The 18,198-nt window shown below is 40.7% G+C and overlaps 1 protein-coding gene across 3 annotated transcripts in view; it reads right to left on the bottom strand.

The window, feature by feature from the left end:
- Positions 1–18,198, bottom strand: part of Plce1 (phospholipase C epsilon 1) — a 280,344-nt gene that overhangs the window by 58,536 nt on the left and 203,610 nt on the right. For 2 of the 3 annotated variants that reach the window (XM_047553007.1, XM_047553006.1), the window contains exons 6-11: positions 17,662–17,920; positions 15,926–16,131; positions 7,477–8,152; positions 2,771–2,953; positions 1,703–1,820; positions 963–1,119 (exon numbers count right to left, since the gene is read on the bottom strand). In XM_047553007.1, the coding sequence (XP_047408963.1) occupies positions 963–1,119; positions 1,703–1,820; positions 2,771–2,953; positions 7,477–8,152; positions 15,926–16,131; positions 17,662–17,920 (1,599 nt within the window). The remainder of the gene's footprint in view (positions 1–962; positions 1,120–1,702; positions 1,821–2,770; positions 2,954–7,476; positions 8,153–15,925; positions 16,132–17,661; positions 17,921–18,198) is intronic. The other variant, XM_047553008.1, reaches the window with a different exon arrangement.

The raw sequence follows: 18,198 nt of genomic DNA, 5'->3' as shown, positions 1-18,198 counted from the left end.
AGCAGGATTCTTATCAATAGCAAGAATGAGAGAGCGAGAGAGAGAATATAAACGAATAAATGTGGTGTGTGCATGGGTGTAGTGTATGTAAGTGGTGTGTGTTTGTATAAAATTAACATTTCCAAAGTCAATGTGTGCTCAGATCCACCTCTGCAGATAAGGTGAAGAGCACATGTTTTATTATGGTTCTGTATGAAACCTTTGAATTTCTTTAACTTTATTTGAAATATTTGAAATATGTGTTGGAGGGGGATGTAGTGGTTCCCTCTGGAAGTCTTTCATTTTAACATGTTTCTTCTTCTGGGAAGGTAGATTTTGTTTCAAGTCTGAGATTTGTGCAGGACTTATATGATAATTTAGTACAATGCCAGCTTTAGAATTCTAAATACTTGCAATTCATTTCTCCAGGCGTGTATAACTTTTCTCATGTCTGAGTATAAGAATATTTCACCAATTAGTGAAGTATCAGGTAGCTTATATTAAAACTTAAGTTATTCTTCATTTAGGGCAGTACTAAGTACTAGCCAACAGAATTTCTTGCAGTGATACAAATGTGCTCTATGTGTAGTGTTCAGAATAGTGACCATTATTTATTTGTGACGATGGGGCATTTGAAATGTGGCTACTGTCATGAAGAAGGTGGCTTTTAAATGTAATTTAATTTTGATTAATTTAAATTTGAATGCAAATACCTGCATGTGGCTAGTGTCTACTATATTGGACACTGCAGATTTAGAGATTCACAGCTTGGATTTTGTCACTACTACTGAACTTTGAAGGGTTGGTCTCTCAAGTAAGTAGGGGCAATAATAGTAATACAGGAAGGTAGTATAAAATCAGGAAAATTAGGATCATTTAAAATTTGGGAGACAGTCTTTCCACAGATAATTGGAAGCATGTGCCCTTCCACACAACTGGAATAATGGGAAGGGCCCTTTTGTTTTATCATGTTAAGGCCCCACCTGGACGGACTCTTGTTTGAAGAAGACAGCACAGGGGAGGAGACTGGCCTGATGGGAGATGACGTCCCAGCAGCTAAGTTGGGGGACCCAGCTGTAGTCAAAGAGTGGGCTCTTCTGGAAGGGAGGGGGTTGGGAGGGCTAGCGATGGCATTCGCCTCTGTAAGGATGAAAGACAAAAAAGAGAACTGCTCGTATTGCACTTTCCTTAGAAATCAAATACAAACCAAAGATGCTTCTGGATGTCTGAGCAAACCAATCTCTGGATCATAATATTTTGATGAATGGACTAATCTGTTGAATTCTCAACTGGTTACACATTACAATCATTTGGGGAGCTTAAAAAATATATAGATGCCCAGGTTCCAGCCAGAGAATGTCTGAATCAGTCAGTTTTGGGTGTAGTCAGGGCATGGAGATATATTTTTAAAAGCTCTAATATCTGACCAGGGTTGAGAATCATTTGACTAATTCATCAAATTGTATCTTGTACATCAACTATTACCTGCCAATAATGGCCAGTGAATTATAATAATATGACAATTTTCTTCCAAGTACAATTTTCTTACAAGTATGTTTATAGAAGTACCTCTTAGATACTTTCTAGTATCTTTTAGGTTTCATCTTCTGGCTTTTAAAAAAGTATATTTACATTTTGTTAAGAATGTCTACAATACTTAAACAACAACTTAAACCCAAATGTGTTTTTTCCTATGACATTAAAAACTCAAAATCTGCTGCACCTGATTCTTCTTGTTCGTTCGTGTCCTGAGGATCAGAACCACTCCGGCCTCGACACTCTTTGTACATTTTGGCCTTTCGGGTCGCCATCTCATCATCAGTGGCCTCTCCGCTCTCACCCTGGGAACATAAAGATCAGGTTGGCTCCCAGCCCATTTCTCCTCTCCCACCACGGCTGCTAATTGGGCAGGGCTCTATGCTAACCTACCCTCCTTTCCTGGCCGAGGCCAGGGAAGACCTATGTTAAGGCTGACTGTGTTCTCCTGACATGCTGACCAGTTTGTTCTTCACTGCAAAGCTGCAGTGCTTACGGAGTGAGGCAGAAAAGAGGCACACAATCCCTGGAATCCGTATACAGACACAACCGTGAAGCAGATAAAGTTCTGCTACTTATCAGCAGCCTCAGATATGCAAAGAATGGGCTTTTTTTTTGTTTTTTAGGTAGCCATGAAGCAAATATGCTATGATGTTATAGTGGTAATATAAAATTTATAGGATATCATGAAAAAGTATCTTAGATCGTGTTCTGCATACAGCCTTATGACCCTCTAGGACCTTCATAATGTGATCCCTGTTCTCTTTAACTCTTCCTTGCCCACCACAGTATTGATGCTTCAGTCACCCAGAGCAGCATATGCTTCCCTGAACAAGCTGACTCCATGCCTCTCTGCTGTTTCCTCTGCCAGGCTGCTTTCCTTTGTATTATCTGCTTGGCAAACTCCTCCACACCCTTCAAGACCCATCAGTGAACTGCTCTGTGCCGTCTTCTCTGCCTGCCTCTTAGCTCTGTATTTTCCTTCTCTCTGGTCCACAGCAGTGTGCAAATGATTTGACAGTCACTTCGATTGCACTGTTTTGTTTATGTCTCTGTATTCTTCTATGGACTTCATCTTTTCCTGATGTTGGCTTGGTTCCTGGCACTGGACTTGGTGTCCAAGAGGTACGTGACATTTGTTTTATACCCCATCTTGTCCCCAACTCAAATAACCTAAGGTAGTTTGTGGTGATGTAGACCACACAATAATCCTGGAAGATTGGGTATAAAGCTTAAGAAACAAATAACATTCTACCCTCATGAGGGTCTTCTTCTTTTTCTTGGTGGTGCTTAGGCCCAAAGTGTTGTTTCTCTGCACAGTGGGCTTCTCAGCATTCTTTGCTGATGTCCCAGGGCTGGGGTTTCGAGTACTCCATCGTCTGCCACCAAACAACTCCACAGCATGAGCCAAGGTTGGGCCTTCATACCGGCCATCCTCCTATAAAAGAACCACATGCTGAACAAATAAGGAAGGGGCAAGCAATGCGGACGTGAATGTATTAATGGTTCCCAGTAAATTCCCAGAGGGGAAAAGCACAGGGGGCCACATAAGAATAAAGACCTGGCCACCCATGTGTTTTTGTTTTCTGGATCTTAGGACTCCCTGCTGAAGACTTCCTCGGCTTTCCTGCTGCCTGGTCACATCCTGATCAGGTCTAGTGATGTGCTTTAAACCATCAGCTGGGATAAAAAATATCCTGGCCTCAGAACTAACACTGTAGGAAAATTCATTAAGATTTATTTTGCACATTGAGCCTTTGGAGGACTTAATGGTGTCAGGAGTTGAAAACAGGGTGTAAATTCATTCAAGGAAAGTGAACTTTTATTTGTCCATTACTATATCACATCAAGTAGATTCTCACCTAATTTGATGTTCAGGAAAGTCTGACTTGAAGTGGAGGGGATGTGGCCTCTGAAATTCACCTTGGAGGGCCCTGGGGAGCTCCTCAAACAGGTGAGCTGTCATCCTCTTGAGTGATTGAAATCTGAAGATGGCTGGTGAGCTCATGGGACTTAGGACACCATGGAGATTATGATGCTGTGAGCAGCAAAACACACTCAAGGGGTAGGCAGTAGTTTACAATAGCCACTTCTTGCAAGGCAACTCTGCTCGACATCTTTTGAGTGAGTAATGGCAGGGATTTATTTAACTAACCAATGGCCAATGAGTCGCTCCACAAGTTAGCAAAATCAGTTAATAAACCACAAAAAACCAAATATAGTCTAAAGACAATATTGATATTTCACACACTGTATAAAAGGGCTTCTTTAAAATTAATTTCCAGGTACTGTCTCTACTTCCTGAAAACTTTTAAGGGTAGCTCTCCTTTATAGTTCCAAGGAAGTGCTTGTTAATAGTGCTTTGCTTTGTTACAGATCATTTGCAAATAACAAAGAGAATTTGTGTGTGCATGCTTACTCCTTCATCTTATGTTCAGTGACTATCTTGATTTTATGACTTGAGTTGTGAATACTACCTTCTGCATCCTAGAATGCTGTGTAACTTGGGCACTTGACATAGAAAACTTTAGGTGACCTCTTGTAGTGGGACATCTGTAACTTGTGCCTGTCCATTATCCACTTACTTCTTCTCCAGTCATTCCCCAATTTTACTTTATCTCAAAGGATCTGTCAATCAAAGTGGATTATCTCCTGACCAGTGATTGGCTCATGGTCCAAATAAACCAATCAGAATCTTTTTTCCTGGAGTGGGATTCCTGAATGCAGTAATACAGGAGAAGAACATGGCTGGAGATCATTCCACCTGATGCAGGCCTGCTGAAGAAAGCCTCTGGCGAAAGTCACCATGAGTGACTCCAAACTGTGATAAATATTTCAGGACACACTTTAGCAAATAGTTTTTAACTGCTTTAAGGAATAATGTACTCCAAAGCTGGAAGTTTTGTTAAACATTTACCTATGCATTTTTAGCCCACGTCTTTAAAATTTGAATAGATCTGTTACAGTTTACACATAAAAGAATCAGCCCTATTAACTTCTGCTCTTCTGGGTTTTCTAATTTCAGAACATTCCAACATGGACCAAAATTTACCCTTCAAACTATTAGACCAGGAAAAGGTAGGGTGACTTAGTTTAATCTCTTAAGGAAGTTTTCTGGGAAATAAAATGTAGTTTGAATCTTTCATTTTAATAAGACAGTAACCTTGTTTGGGTAAAGGATATATCTTCCTTCTTATTGTGAGAGGAGGATTGTTGTGAGTGATGGAGCATTCTCAGATTTAGAAAATAGTTCACGTGGAGACTAGAAAATTGATTCCTTTTAATATATTCACATACTTTTACTTCTTGGCATATCTTTTCTATGACATTTTGAACACTGTTAAACTAATCTCCACCCCTGGAGATAGTGAGAATCTGTTTCTGTTGCTTATAACCAAAGATGTTTACCTGATAATCCTGTGTTTACCCCTTGCAGTTTCCTGAAGCTCCTTGCAAATACCCAGGATTACGTGTGCTCAGCTCTGCCCAGGATAACTTGGAGCCAAAGTTCATGGTGTCAGTCACTTTTCCTTTCATAATTCACCTCAATGTTTCTGCACAGTTTACTGTCCTTCATTTTCATTTTTTCCCTCCAATGCTGGAAAGATTATTTTTATTGTCTACATAAGCATTTCCCAAACTTGGGATAAAGAAATGCTCTTCTAGGTCTGTTAACAGAAATTTGGAAAAATCTAAACAATTTCTCAAAAATGTCTTTAACTTATAGATAAATTTAAATAGTTTATTTTATTTCATTTTTGGTACTAGGACATATTAGAGCACTTAATGGGCTAACATGTATTATAAATCATTTAACATTATGCTAATTACACAGAATCAAGCCAGTTTTAGTTAACTCATCGAAACTGGAAACTAAAATATCTGCTTCCTGTGTGTTCCCTAGGGAGCTTTCAGTGTGGTTGGCTACTTGGAAGAAAGGTCTTCAGGGGCTATTACAAGAATTGATTTTTAATTAGAATTATTCCTCTGCCTTGCAGAGTCAGGAAAATTCATCATACATGGACATTTAACATTTAACAAAAGATCCATTTGGCCTTTTGTTCTCTAAGTAACAAATTGACTATCTTCTTGGCCATCCCTGAGACAATTTGGGAAACTGGCCTACATTGGCCTATATTGGTCTGTTTGCCTTTTCTACTTTTTTCTTCCAGAAGAAACCTTGAATGTCTATTTCCAAGGCAGGGCACCTGTCTTAAGTTGCTCCTATAGAATGATCTTTGAGGAAGAATTTCTACATTTTGAAGTGACAGAGATACGTGGAACTATCTGGCCTCTACCCTACAGTGTCTTGGTTCCTGGCTTAGTGGAGGATGAGGGCAGGACTGTGTTTGCAGTGTTAGACTGGGGGCTTTTCTTGGGACTTTTCCGTCTCTGCTCCAATGACACTTTTCACTTCTTCATCTGCTGTCCTTGGTCTTAGCTTATGCCTCCTTCAGCAAGAGCTGAAGGCTGCCGGGGTAAGTAGGAAAGCAGTACACCTTATGCATGAATCCAGTCACTCATGCTATCAACTTGAGAAGAAAACAGTTGGTGAAACTAAACCACGTGGGCTTTGTGACAGGGATTGTAATTAAACTCAAAGACCAGCATAAGTCTATGTTTGATGGATTTTTCCTGACTCTGCAAGGTTGAAGAATAATCCCAATTAAAAAAATCAGCACTCATCATAACTCCTGAAGACCTTTTTTCCAAGTAGCTGACAGGCATTGAGAGCTCCTAGGGGAACACACAGGAAGCAGGTATTTTGGTTACCATTTTAAGTGAGTTAACTAAAACCAGTTTTGCATTATGCAGCATCAGCATACATGAATATAGAGGTCTCTCTGGTTACTAATTAATTAATCAAATTATTCAGGATATGATCTCTATGTATAATCACTTGTGGGTATGAGAAAGGAGAAAGAAGGGACATTATATGTGTCTCTGCTAATTTCCTAGAAAGAAAAAGGTTTTGAGAATCATGTTTGAACTGTGAGGGGTCATCCATGTGAGTAATTTTAATCATAGTTCTAATTGTTCTATGATACTAATAAGAAAAGATATTTTCCCCATCAAGATAGAAAGGTATAATAAATGAGAACTGAATACTTTGATATGATTAACTTGACAATGGCATTTCAACAGTGTCACCTTATGGGAGGATTTATGACTCAATTTCTCAGCAATCTGCCCCCTCCTTCCTTGACAAGCATGCAACTCTAGTTACTCTGATGTCTTTCCTCACCATCTCATTTACCCCAGGCCTGTCACCACTCTAAGCTGGAGTGTTGAAGGACCTGACAATTTAGGGTTAATGAGAAACTCAATTTAAGCAGCTGACCTTGAAAAAATTGCCTGCTAAACCTAGTGAGCATGAACTTCAGGTAGGAATGGTCACACATTTGGGAGGGTTCCTTTTAAACTCAAAAGTTCTTCAATGAGGCAGCAATCACAGCAAGGAAAGTGACTCTCCAAGAGCCACAGAGCATGTTAGGCAATCAGGATTTCAGTTTCCAAAAGGAAGGTTTCCAATGTATCAGCTACCTTACTAAGGTATAATAAAATCATTCAGATTACAATGTTTTTGACTCTAACCCTGAGTCAGTGAAACTGTTTGTGTTAATTGGCTTCTTTCTAGATTAAAAAAACCATAATAAGCATAATCACTATTATATACAAAACAATAATAGGGCCTACCATGAGCAGACACTGTTTCTCACACATTTTAATTTACATCGTGGCTTTACACATATTAACTGAGTTCTCACAGTCATCCTATAAACAGGTATTAATATTTCCATTTTATAGATAAGGGAACTGTGGCACCAAGAGGTTAAGTAAAAGATGCACAAGGTCACAGGGCTGGTAAGTGGCAGAGCTGGGGTCCTGGTGGTCTAAGTGCCAAGTGCCTGCTCTTGAGGACGACAGGGTTCAGGAGCGAGAGATGGCTGCACCCCTTACCTGATAGAGGCTCACATACTGTTTCCGCAGCCACTGCTGTCTTTGGTCAGGGAACCTTCTCATCTTTCTCACAGCTCTAGTGAGTTCCAACAATCCACTGAAGAGCATTTTAGCTGTGTGTTTCGGTGCCACGAAGTGCAATAATCTATTGTCCGTGGTCTGAAGCCCATAGAGAAGCGTCACACCAGTCTCTGACAGAAGCATGCTACTCAGCTTGTTCTGAACACACACAGTGTGTATATCAATGCCAGGGTGTCCCATGTACACCGCCTTTGCTGAAAACAGATCTAAGACCCCTTCCACCAGGCCGCTCAATACAGCATTGCCCAGTAACGGGAACTTGCCAGGCTCGACCGTGTTACTGAGCACACTGAGTTTTGCTTTAGTGCTGGCCGGGGAGGCGGTGGTGGGCTTTGTCCAGGTCAAAGTGCTATTGTCAGGCTGAAGCTGGAGGAAGCAGCGAGCAGAGAGATGCGTGTCCTGGTCATAGTGGATGACCGTGGCTCCCTGAAGCAGGAACTGATGCACGTCAGCTTGAATGGACAGCACATACCATGGGATGAGCTCCGTCCCGTGAGCAAAGGCCTTCTGTGACTCCTCTGATCCGTGAGGATCACATTCTTTGGCCTGCTCAAAAATGTCATTTTCTGAGTCCAGCAAATCTCCAATTATAAACCTGATGGAAAGAGACACAAATTTGGTCTGTCTTATGATCAGAAGGAGACCAACATCAAGCTTTCACTCACACTGGAATTCATGTTCCATCCTGCTATGAATTCAAATTAAAATAGAAAATAGAAAATGCTAAATGTCACTGGGTAATTTTTTATAATGGCTTTCTAAAATCTTACATTTAGCAGGGCATCTGATCATAGGCATAAGAAAGGAACTAGTAGAGGAATTATTGTATTTTTATTGTCAACAACAATAATCTTGATTATAATAAGTTTTTCCTCTTGTGTCAGGAACGATGTTAAAAACTTTACGTACAGTTTTGCATTAAACCTGTTCTACTTGCTAAGTAAGTTTTATTTATTTTGTTTACTCTGTGAAAAACACAAGGTTCAAAAAGAGGCAGTGGAGATTACCCAGCATGGAAGAGGGCTAACCAAGATGAGATTCTGGTCTATCTGACTCTAGAACTTGGGATAGAGTAGGTTTATTTGCCTTCCAGTTAAATCACAAAAGTCATGACCTGAATACATTTGTGCTAAGTTAGGCTGAAAAAAAAAAAAAAAAAGGACTTAATATGCTGGCCTGAGAAGTACCTATGTTAAAAATAAAATGCAATGAGTTTCATTGGGAAATATGGTCATGGTGGCCAGTTATGCAAGACTTAAACCTAGATGTTCACTCTGTGTATGTATGTGTGTACACACACACGCACACACACACACACACAAGCCTTGTCTGGCCAGGTGTGGTGGTGCATGCTTATAATTTAAGTGACTTAGGAGGCTGAGGCAGGAGGATTGCAAGTCCGAAATCAGCCTCAGCAATCTTGCGAGGCCCTAAGCAACTTAGCAAGACCCTGTCTTAAAAACAAAAGGGCTGGTGATGTGGCTCAGTGGTTAAGTGCCCCTGAGTAGTTCAATCCCTGGTACCCCTCCACACCTAAAAAAAAAAAAAAAAAAAAAAGGCTTGATCTACTTGGGAAGTTTAGCAAGTTCCCTTCCCTGGTTCAGGAACATGGATTATCAGGAGGATCTGGGAAAAGGCAAGAGAGACCTTATTGCCTACATTCTATCTGGCCACCTTGGTAGGAACTTGCCAACAGTTGTAAGATCAATCAAGGTGTCTGCTCTTTGGTCCACAGACATTACAAGCACAGTGGTAGATAACATCATGAAGGAGCTGATCCACATGTCTCAGGGAAGGAAGGTTCTCATTGTCTTGAGGCACTTGGCAGCCTACAGTCTCTGGGCAAGAAATGAGCAATATCACTAGGTTTTCTGAGCCTACTTCTTTTTATTGAAGAATGGTAGTAGAATCCAAGGTCTGGGTGCCAATGCAAATACATTATATTTTGTGCATTTTTCTTAACTGTACATTTCACAAGAAAAGAAAGAAAATCCTTCTTGTATAATATAGCTCCACACCTCTGAAACTACTTTTGGAAAGTCAATGCTTATGTTCACCTCCAAGATCGCTTCATACTTCATGTGGTGGTTAGGAACACACCCTCTGGAGTCACCTGAGCTTAATGTTCAACTGTACCACCTGTTTGCTATGTGACTTTGTCAAAACATTCGAACTCTCTGAGCCTTATTTCACTGATCTGTTAAATGGCAAAAATACAGTGCTCATTTCCTGGAGCAACATTGAAGATGGAATAAGATGACCCTTGGAAAACAGCACAGCACTGGCTCAGTAAAGTGCACCACTATGAGTCAATATCAGGAGACCCGTGTTCATTCCTTCCACTTCTCCCCCACTTCTCATGAATAATCAGCCCAGCTGTTCCCCTAAAGGGGTTTTCTTCAGAGGGCACTGCCAAGTTTTTCGCTTGGGACCACGTCCACATTCTCCAGGTCACACTTTTTGTTGTCCTTGTTTTTTTTAAGAGCAAAAATGAGTCAGTTGGTGAGCACCAATCATGATTAAAACACAACCTATGTTAATTTCAACACAGAACTTCTGATTTTAATTTAGCAAGAGAAATGCTGTTTCTCAATTCCATTTAATTTAAGTTCTGAGAGAAATCAGGCATTTTCCTGTGAAAAACTAGACATCATAAAAAGTAGTGTCTGGATGATAAATTAGATGGCTTTTCTGGAGCCTGCTTCTGTCTTCAGATATGATGAAAGCTGGGAGAGAGGGGACACTGTCTTTCTTGGGGTCAGTTTTTATTTTAGAATGCAAAAAAAATCTAATGCCAGATGGTAATAATTCCATTAAAGAGCATTCTTCCAGGGACTAATTTCTAAAATAAAATTGACAATTGCTTGTAATGAAATTAGTTCATTTCAAGCAGGAAACTAACAATATTTTTTGTCTCTTAGATGATAGGATGAATTTTGTGCAGTTTTATGCCTGATTCTCTCGGAAGACAATTTTCTGTGGGTCTACAAGGAGTAAGGTAGAAACTTATGAGTTGTTTAGGAACCAAACAACATTAGCCAAAGATAAAAGACACGGTTAGTCAGCAAAGAAACAACCTCGTCACACTTAGGTCACATGCATTAGGGAGAAGACCAAGGAGTGAAAATAGAGAGAAGGTTTTTATCTTACTCCTAAAGACTTCCACAGCATCCTCTAGTTAGGAACCATAAATTAACAGTCAAACACTTTTCTAATGTTCTCTGATGAAAATCTCATATTAGGTGCCAAAGGGCTATTTCCCAACCTGGTTCTATATTTTCTTCGCAAGTGTTCATTACTTCCTACAAATTCAAAATCATTACTTGGACATGAATCATCAAGTGATAATTAAGCCTGAATTTAATGTTTTAAGATGGAAAAAAATCAACTTTTTCAAATGACTTGATAATAAGTAATAAAAATCTAGTGTTTCTAAAGGACTTTTCAGGAAAATTCTAGTTTTTAATTAACCTAGCCCCTTTCTCAACTACAGGAAGTCTCTAAAATTATATCTGGGTAGGGTTTGGACTTCGTAGTTTTCCTGCCTGAATTAAATCCTGGATCTGCCAGTTGCGAGCTCCTGAGTAAAATGAAAACGTTATGAAGATAAAATAAGTTAATGCATGTAAAGGGTTTAGACCAGAGTTTGCTGAAAGTAGGCTCTCAATAAATATTAGTGGTATAAATATTGCTAATATTATTATTGTCTGGATTGTGTCTACAAAGTCAATGTTATAGAACAAAATCACCCATACAAATATGACTTCTCTGTGAAAATGATGTCCATGTTTCAAACTGTGATTCAAGAGATAAATTAACCTAAACAGACCCTTTACTCAGCAAGAAAATGACTCTTTATTATAAGTCACAGAGGCAGGTGTTGGCCAAGGAGACAGGAAGAGAGAGAAACAGAAGGTCCTGCACGTCCCCAGCAAAAGAGGAGGGAGATCATGTTAAGGTCCAGCCTGGGCTGAAGCAGTCAGTTGTATACAAAGGATGTTGTAAGGTGGGTGGTTTCAAAGTTGGGACCTGTGTACTCCATCTCCTTAGGAGAATAAATGATTAGCTTGCTACCACTGTATTAGTTTGTGCATCCATCTGTATACCTGTGTGCATATGGTTAACCCTGGGAATTATTTTCTCCAATACCCAACTTTCCTATGCTTCGCTTTCTTATTTTCCATCCCTGCGACATTAGATCATCTTCCCAGCAAGTCTCTAAGAGGTTGTGTGGAGGGCGAAGAACGCAGCTCTCTCCAGGAAGGGAGAGGAGTGTCATCGTGCTCCTGCAATATGACCATGGGCTAATGTGACCACCCCCAGAGCTTCAGCTTGGCATTTGGAGGACAGGATGGCAGACGTTAATCACAATAACCACCATTTCTATGGCACTTATGATATGCTGTTCACTTTGCTGGATTTCATGTACTGTCTCAAATAATCCTCAGGTCAACCCTCTGAAGTAGTATCATAACCTCCACTTTACAGATGTCAAAACAGAGGCTGAGTAAGGTTAAGCTGACCCATCCATGTGACACAGATAGTAAGACTCAATCAAGACAGTCCCAGGCAATGTGACTGCAAGCTTAGATCTCTTGACCAGTTCCAGCAGCCTCCATTTGAAAGGTTTGTCTGAATTCATTATCTTCTTACATCCCATTTCTCCAAATGTACGATTCCTTCTTGAGCTACGGCACCTCAGTGAGGGTCAGCAGGGCTGAAAATGGTGAGAATGAGAACCAGCACTTTTCTCTCCATACCTTTATATTCTTTTTTTTTTTTTTTTCTTTTTTCTTTTTACGGGCTGCATTTTGATTCATTGCACACAAATGGGGTACAGCTTTTCGTTTCTGTGGTTGTACACAATGTAGATTCACACCATTCACGTAATCATACATGTACACAGGGTAATGATGTCTGTCTTATTCCACCATCTTTCACACCCCCATTTCCATTTTTCCCCAATGGGCTCACATGCTGCTCTTCTGTTTCCATGACTTACATATACACAGACATAGCTTATTTATTCTTGTTGCTGGTAAATAAATAAAGTTTATTATAAGTGAGTTTTGCAGCCATATAAAATATAACTGGGATGCTTTTAGAATTCAGATGTTCCTGACCCACGTGAACTAGATATGAAAGGAAGTTGAGGGGTAGCCCCTTTCCTGTCAAAAGAAATGCCTCAATTACTGTGGGACAAAGGGTCCTGCCCTGCAACTGAGCACATGTTCAGACTTATGGTCCAGCTCTGCTATTTTTACTTAGGCAAGGGACTTCAGCATTCTGAGTACCACTTCTTCATCTATAGAGTTTAGCCACGTTTACCTTAAGATGCCATTGACATTATGAGATTCTCTCAACTGTTGAGATCTTGAACTTCTGATGATCACTTTTCTGGGGTTTCTGTGAATGCTTGCAATGGGTTTTCTGGCAGGACTGTGGTGGCTGAGAGTTTGGGAGGAACCCTTACCACCTCATTACCACCACCCAGGCCCTCCCTACCCTACAGCCTGCATGAGCTACAGGCCCATGTGATGCTTATCTTTCTTTCTTTGATATAATTTTTCACAGAGCTGGTGGTTGCCACATGAACAAGGGCTGGCGGTTATTTTTTTTCTTCATTTCAGTCAAATCAATGAAGCACAGTTCCTCTGACTTTTGGGGATCTGCAAATCAGTTTGCCGCATACTGTCCTGCATTAGACATTCTAACGTAGGGCTCTGAATCAGGAATGGATTCCCAGGCAGAGGCAGATGGTCAGGGAAATAGTGCTTGCTGATCTGGCTTCAGTGAATTCCATTAAACATTCCCTCCTCCTCCTGTGTGTGACCAGAGGTTCCTTTCAGAGAAGCAGTTATTTGGAGTAAGGAAACTATTATTGGTACTTAGGTACAAAGGTCTCAGAGTGAGGATTTCAATATGACTTCACAGTCTTCATAAAAGAAATATTTACATTTTTGTGTTTTTCACCCTTCTAAGAGTGCTTACAACAGGGTCTGGAAAATGGGCAGCAGAGGAGAATGTTCTTGGGACATAGATGAGAAAATGATTAGGACATGGGAATGAGCAGAAAATTGAAATTAAAATAATTAAGGAGAGGGATAGAATGATGGAAGAAATTTATCACTTGAAGGAAGCTGAAGGGAGGGAAAAGGAGGGTAAAAACAAAGCTCAGAGTCTAGGTCTCTGCCACTCAATCAAAAGGGACCTTCCTGAAGGTACTTTAGAAAGTTGATATCTTCACATAACACACACACCCACAAACACACAGCCCACTCCACATGAAGTGATGATGTATCCTTAAGAGTAGAACCTGAGGATGGAATTTAGCCAGATCTTACCAGGAGGAGAAGACATACTTCTCCCAAGCAACTGTTTGATTTTTTAAAAAATACTTGTGAACTTTGTCATGAATCAGGATTCCCTTTTTTCTGTTGACTACTAAGAATCTTGGAACATAATTTAGTCATTATACAGACAATGTAATGTACATTTTTTGTGTGTTTTATTTTCCTTCTCCTTAATATGAATTATTTATATTTATTCTTATAAATGCCTAAAAATCTTTTGTGGAAGCAACTAGATGGTCACAAAGATACCTATAGAGAGAGATGGGCAGATGGGATAGGCAGAGACTAAGGACTTAAATGACAATGAGATGCTTCCTGGGCAGATGTGCTTCTCTATAGATGGTCTTCTCTGTGCATAGGTTGCCACTAATGTCAGCAACCTGTCACTGAGAGGACATTCAGATGTTCACTGATCTGAGATAAAATGAAACAACAAAAAAAAGGTATATGATATCTGCAAGCTATTTAAACATTAAGGCCTAGACCCTGAGGTAAGAACAGTAACAATCTTGGAGCATAGTCCCTCTGAGGGAATGAACTAGGGAGGGAGGTCTGGAAGAAAGCTCAAAGGCTTTAGAGGAATCTGGAAATTAGGTTTATTTCCTTAATAGCATTAGAAATTCAGACACAAGTTATTCATTTCTGTATTGACAACCAATTTTAAGAATCTAGCACAACTCTAAAGAAATTACCTTCTAAAAACAGTTTGTCCTTCCCAGTGAAAGTACATGCAGACCATACACAACACACACACACACACACACACACACGCGCGCGCGCTTGTGCTTTGCAAAATGAGTAGCAATGGCTTACAAACACACGAACACACATGTGGGACTCCAGGATGCTGGCAGGGCATGAGACATGAGTATTGATTACAAATAAAGCCTTTGACATCAAAGATATCAAAGTCAATAGACCTAATAGTTTTGGATAGCTTCAAAGGGTCCCTCCCCTGGGCCAGCCTCTGCCTTTGAGGTTAGGCTTAACCACGAGTGAAAGACCTTGAAGAAAGACAAGGGATGCCCAAGCACTGACTTCTTTGTTTCTTTTGGCTATGGATAAGCAGGTCTGACTGGGCTGCAGTGTCCACTGATAAGCTGTCAGAACAATTACTAAGCATCAGATCCCCTGAATTAGTAGGGCCAACTTTAAAACACTTCATGGAGCAGTATTTCTCAAAGTGGGAACCTTGAATTCCTGACTTAGAATCATCCAGAGTTTGGGCAAAGCTGCTACAAGTGCTGATTTCTGGGTATCACCTCCAACCTACCAAAGTACTTTTTAAATTAAAGATACCCAGCCCAGCACCCTGTTCAAGGATTAATTAAAAACTACTGCTACGAAAACTATGAAATGAATAAAAGATCGTGTTTATACTTTGAAATTTAATTTAATTTGCTGAATTTTAAAAAATGGCAGGATAACCCTAGGGTTTTTTTTTTTTTTTGGTACCTGGGATGATTGAACTCAGGGGCACTCGACCACTGAGCTACATTCTCAGCCCTATTTTGTATTTTATTTAGAGACAGGTTGTTACTGAGTTGTTTAGTGCCTTGCTTTTGCTGAGGTTGGTGCTGAACTTGTGATCCTCCAGCCTCAGTCTCCTGAGTCGCTGGGATTACAGGCATGTGCCACGGTGCCCGGCCTAGGTTTTTTAGAAAGGGATAACAGATACCCTATTAATACTTATGATTTTTTTGTTTTTATGTATTATTTAAAAATAAATTTAAAAATTATAAGCTCATCTTCATCTTTAAAAAACAAGGATTACACATGGCAAGAAGTTAAATTGTTAAACTGTGAGCATTAGTCTTAGAACAAAGCAGCAAAACAAGAAAGGTGAATTCTAATTCAGAATTGGTAAGGTTTGAGGATAAGGAAGCATGGCATAGGGGCCCAGGTGGTGGGTTTTTTATAGGTGTGCACATGCAACTAAACCAAAGTGGGGAAAAGACTGTCAATAGAAAAAAAAAAGAAATGCTCTGTGCCCCTTTATCATATGAAAAACTTACTGCCATCGGGTTTTATCCTTCAGGGAGTTTTTCCTGGAGCTGTCCCCTTCACTGGCACTATCCTCCTCTTCCGTCTCCAGACTTCGACTGCAGCTCCTGATGATCTGAAAGATACTGTTGACGGTGGACTCCTTCTCCGAATTCTTTAAGCCATTTTGTCCCACTCGTTGCAAGAAATTATCTTGTCCACTGTAATCTGCTACAAACTACAGGAAAATATATTGAGAGTTTTTTATTGCAACTTAATATAATATGTCTGAATAACCTACTTGGCTAGGGAAACGAAATCATAATAGCAATAAATAACAGCATTTGTGCCTATTTTATTGGAAAGAAAACAAGAACCTCCAGGAAAAACATTTTTTCATTTCACCACGTGAAATATCAAAACTCGAACTTGTTTCCACTGAGACAACTTTAGACCCTGTAGGAGTCAACACTCCATTCGGATTTAAAACACAAAAAGCAATATTATTTCAGAGCTCCCTAGGGAGAACATTAGCCACTTTACAGAGGAAGGGCAGAGTTATTTTATCCTTGTACTGAGAGTCGAGGAACACCATGATGAAAGTATACCGTGCTACGAAACAAGATGAAATGACAGGGCCCAAGAAAAACATTAAGAACCAGTGCCTTTTTACTTTATTTCTCATATGTTCTTCGGTAGGACAGTGGCGCCTGGGTGGTTTTAAAACTCTTATCTGTTTTCTGATGAGAAAACCTCACCCATCAAAGGTGAGAGCTGCAGCTGGGCCCAGAGATGTGGGCTCCCCTCTTCCTAGGACATGAGGGGGCTGGTGTGGGTGTAGCTTGGCTCAATTTCAGCCTTCTCTATTTCTTGCACTTATCACAGGTGATACACCTGAGAGCTGTCAGCCAGTGGCATTGCCTGTACCTGCTGGGGTGGGGGGTTTGGGGTCTCAAGTCTTCCTGGCACGGGGTGATGCTGGTGTGAGGTTTTAGCAGTCTTTCACTCTTGCTAGGCTGGGTGTGGACTATAGATGGTGAATGCTGGTACAATGGTGAGAATGACCCTAGATTTGGATTTGGAACTTCCAGATATGGGACTCCTCAAAATCTCTGTAAAGCTCTTTTTTTCTAAAAAAAAAAAAAAAAAAAAAAAAAATCTTTTCAGTCCCTTGCTTCATTTTTTAAACACTCTGGAGGGAGATTTTCATATCCCTCCCGTTGCTCAGTGCCCCCTTTTCCAATGCCCAGTGCCCTGAGGCCAAGCTCACACTATCCTCTCCACTCCAGGAACAGGAAGCAGTGGGCCTGGGAGAAGCGGGGGCAGCTGGGACCAAAGCCTGGAGCGCGTCTTTGGATGAGGCATCTGCTTTCTGAGCATCTTCCCACAAGGCACGGAAAGAAGGCAGTGTTGACTTGCTTCATTCTTTCTCCCACTGATTTGGAAAAGGCAACCCTCTCCCTTGACCTTCTTTATCCCCTGTCTCTAGGCATTCCCACCCAATATGAAAAACCTGTCAGCCTTTAAAATAAAAGCCAGAAACAACACCCTTTTCCACGGGTACTTACAGAGTGTCACATGAAACCTAACCTAAGAATAGGGAGCCCTGAGCAGTTGGCATTTCCTCCAGAACGTCCTAGAACCTACCTGCTGACCCAGAAACAACATAACAAGGACTACTCTGACTCGGTGGCAGTGGGTACAGACAGGGCTGACGAGACCAGTGGCCATAATGGCTCCACAGAGCACAGGCTCCCAAAGGCCTCACCTCTAAAGCTTCTTCCTGGGAATTGTACCGCGGGCAAAGCTTCATGAGGCCTGAGGCTCCATCAAGTACTTCACAGAGCTCCTTCAGGAACACCCCACAGAACGGAACCACCTTGCAGCCGGGGATGTGCAGCGCTCGGGTCACCACCTTTCTGTACTCGGAGGAAGACTCGTGCTGAGCCATGGCGTCCTTCAGGCTCCTCATGGTCTCGATGTCAGACTGGTCCATGAATTGCCACATCTTTAAGACTTTTCTGGACCTATTGCATAGAAATGACATTATTTAGACAGAAGGAGAAATAATGGAACACAGCAAATATCCTAAATTCCATACAAATTCATTCTTACTACCTTCTTCATGTTCTTGTTAATATTTATTGAGGATTTCTGTCTCCCACCAACTTCCTGAAATGATAGGACTATTGTTTTTGTGAACTGAAACTCAAAATTAAATAAGACATACGAACAAGGATATAGGTTTATGGTACGAATTAATTACGGTCCTGAATGGAGGTTTGAGCTCTTCTGAGAGCTACTG

This window comes from Sciurus carolinensis, chromosome 5 (genome assembly GCF_902686445.1).
Source record: "Sciurus carolinensis chromosome 5, mSciCar1.2, whole genome shotgun sequence".
In the NCBI taxonomy this organism is placed as follows: domain Eukaryota; kingdom Metazoa; phylum Chordata; class Mammalia; order Rodentia; family Sciuridae; genus Sciurus; species Sciurus carolinensis.
This window is presented reverse-complemented; position numbering and strand designations above follow the sequence as displayed.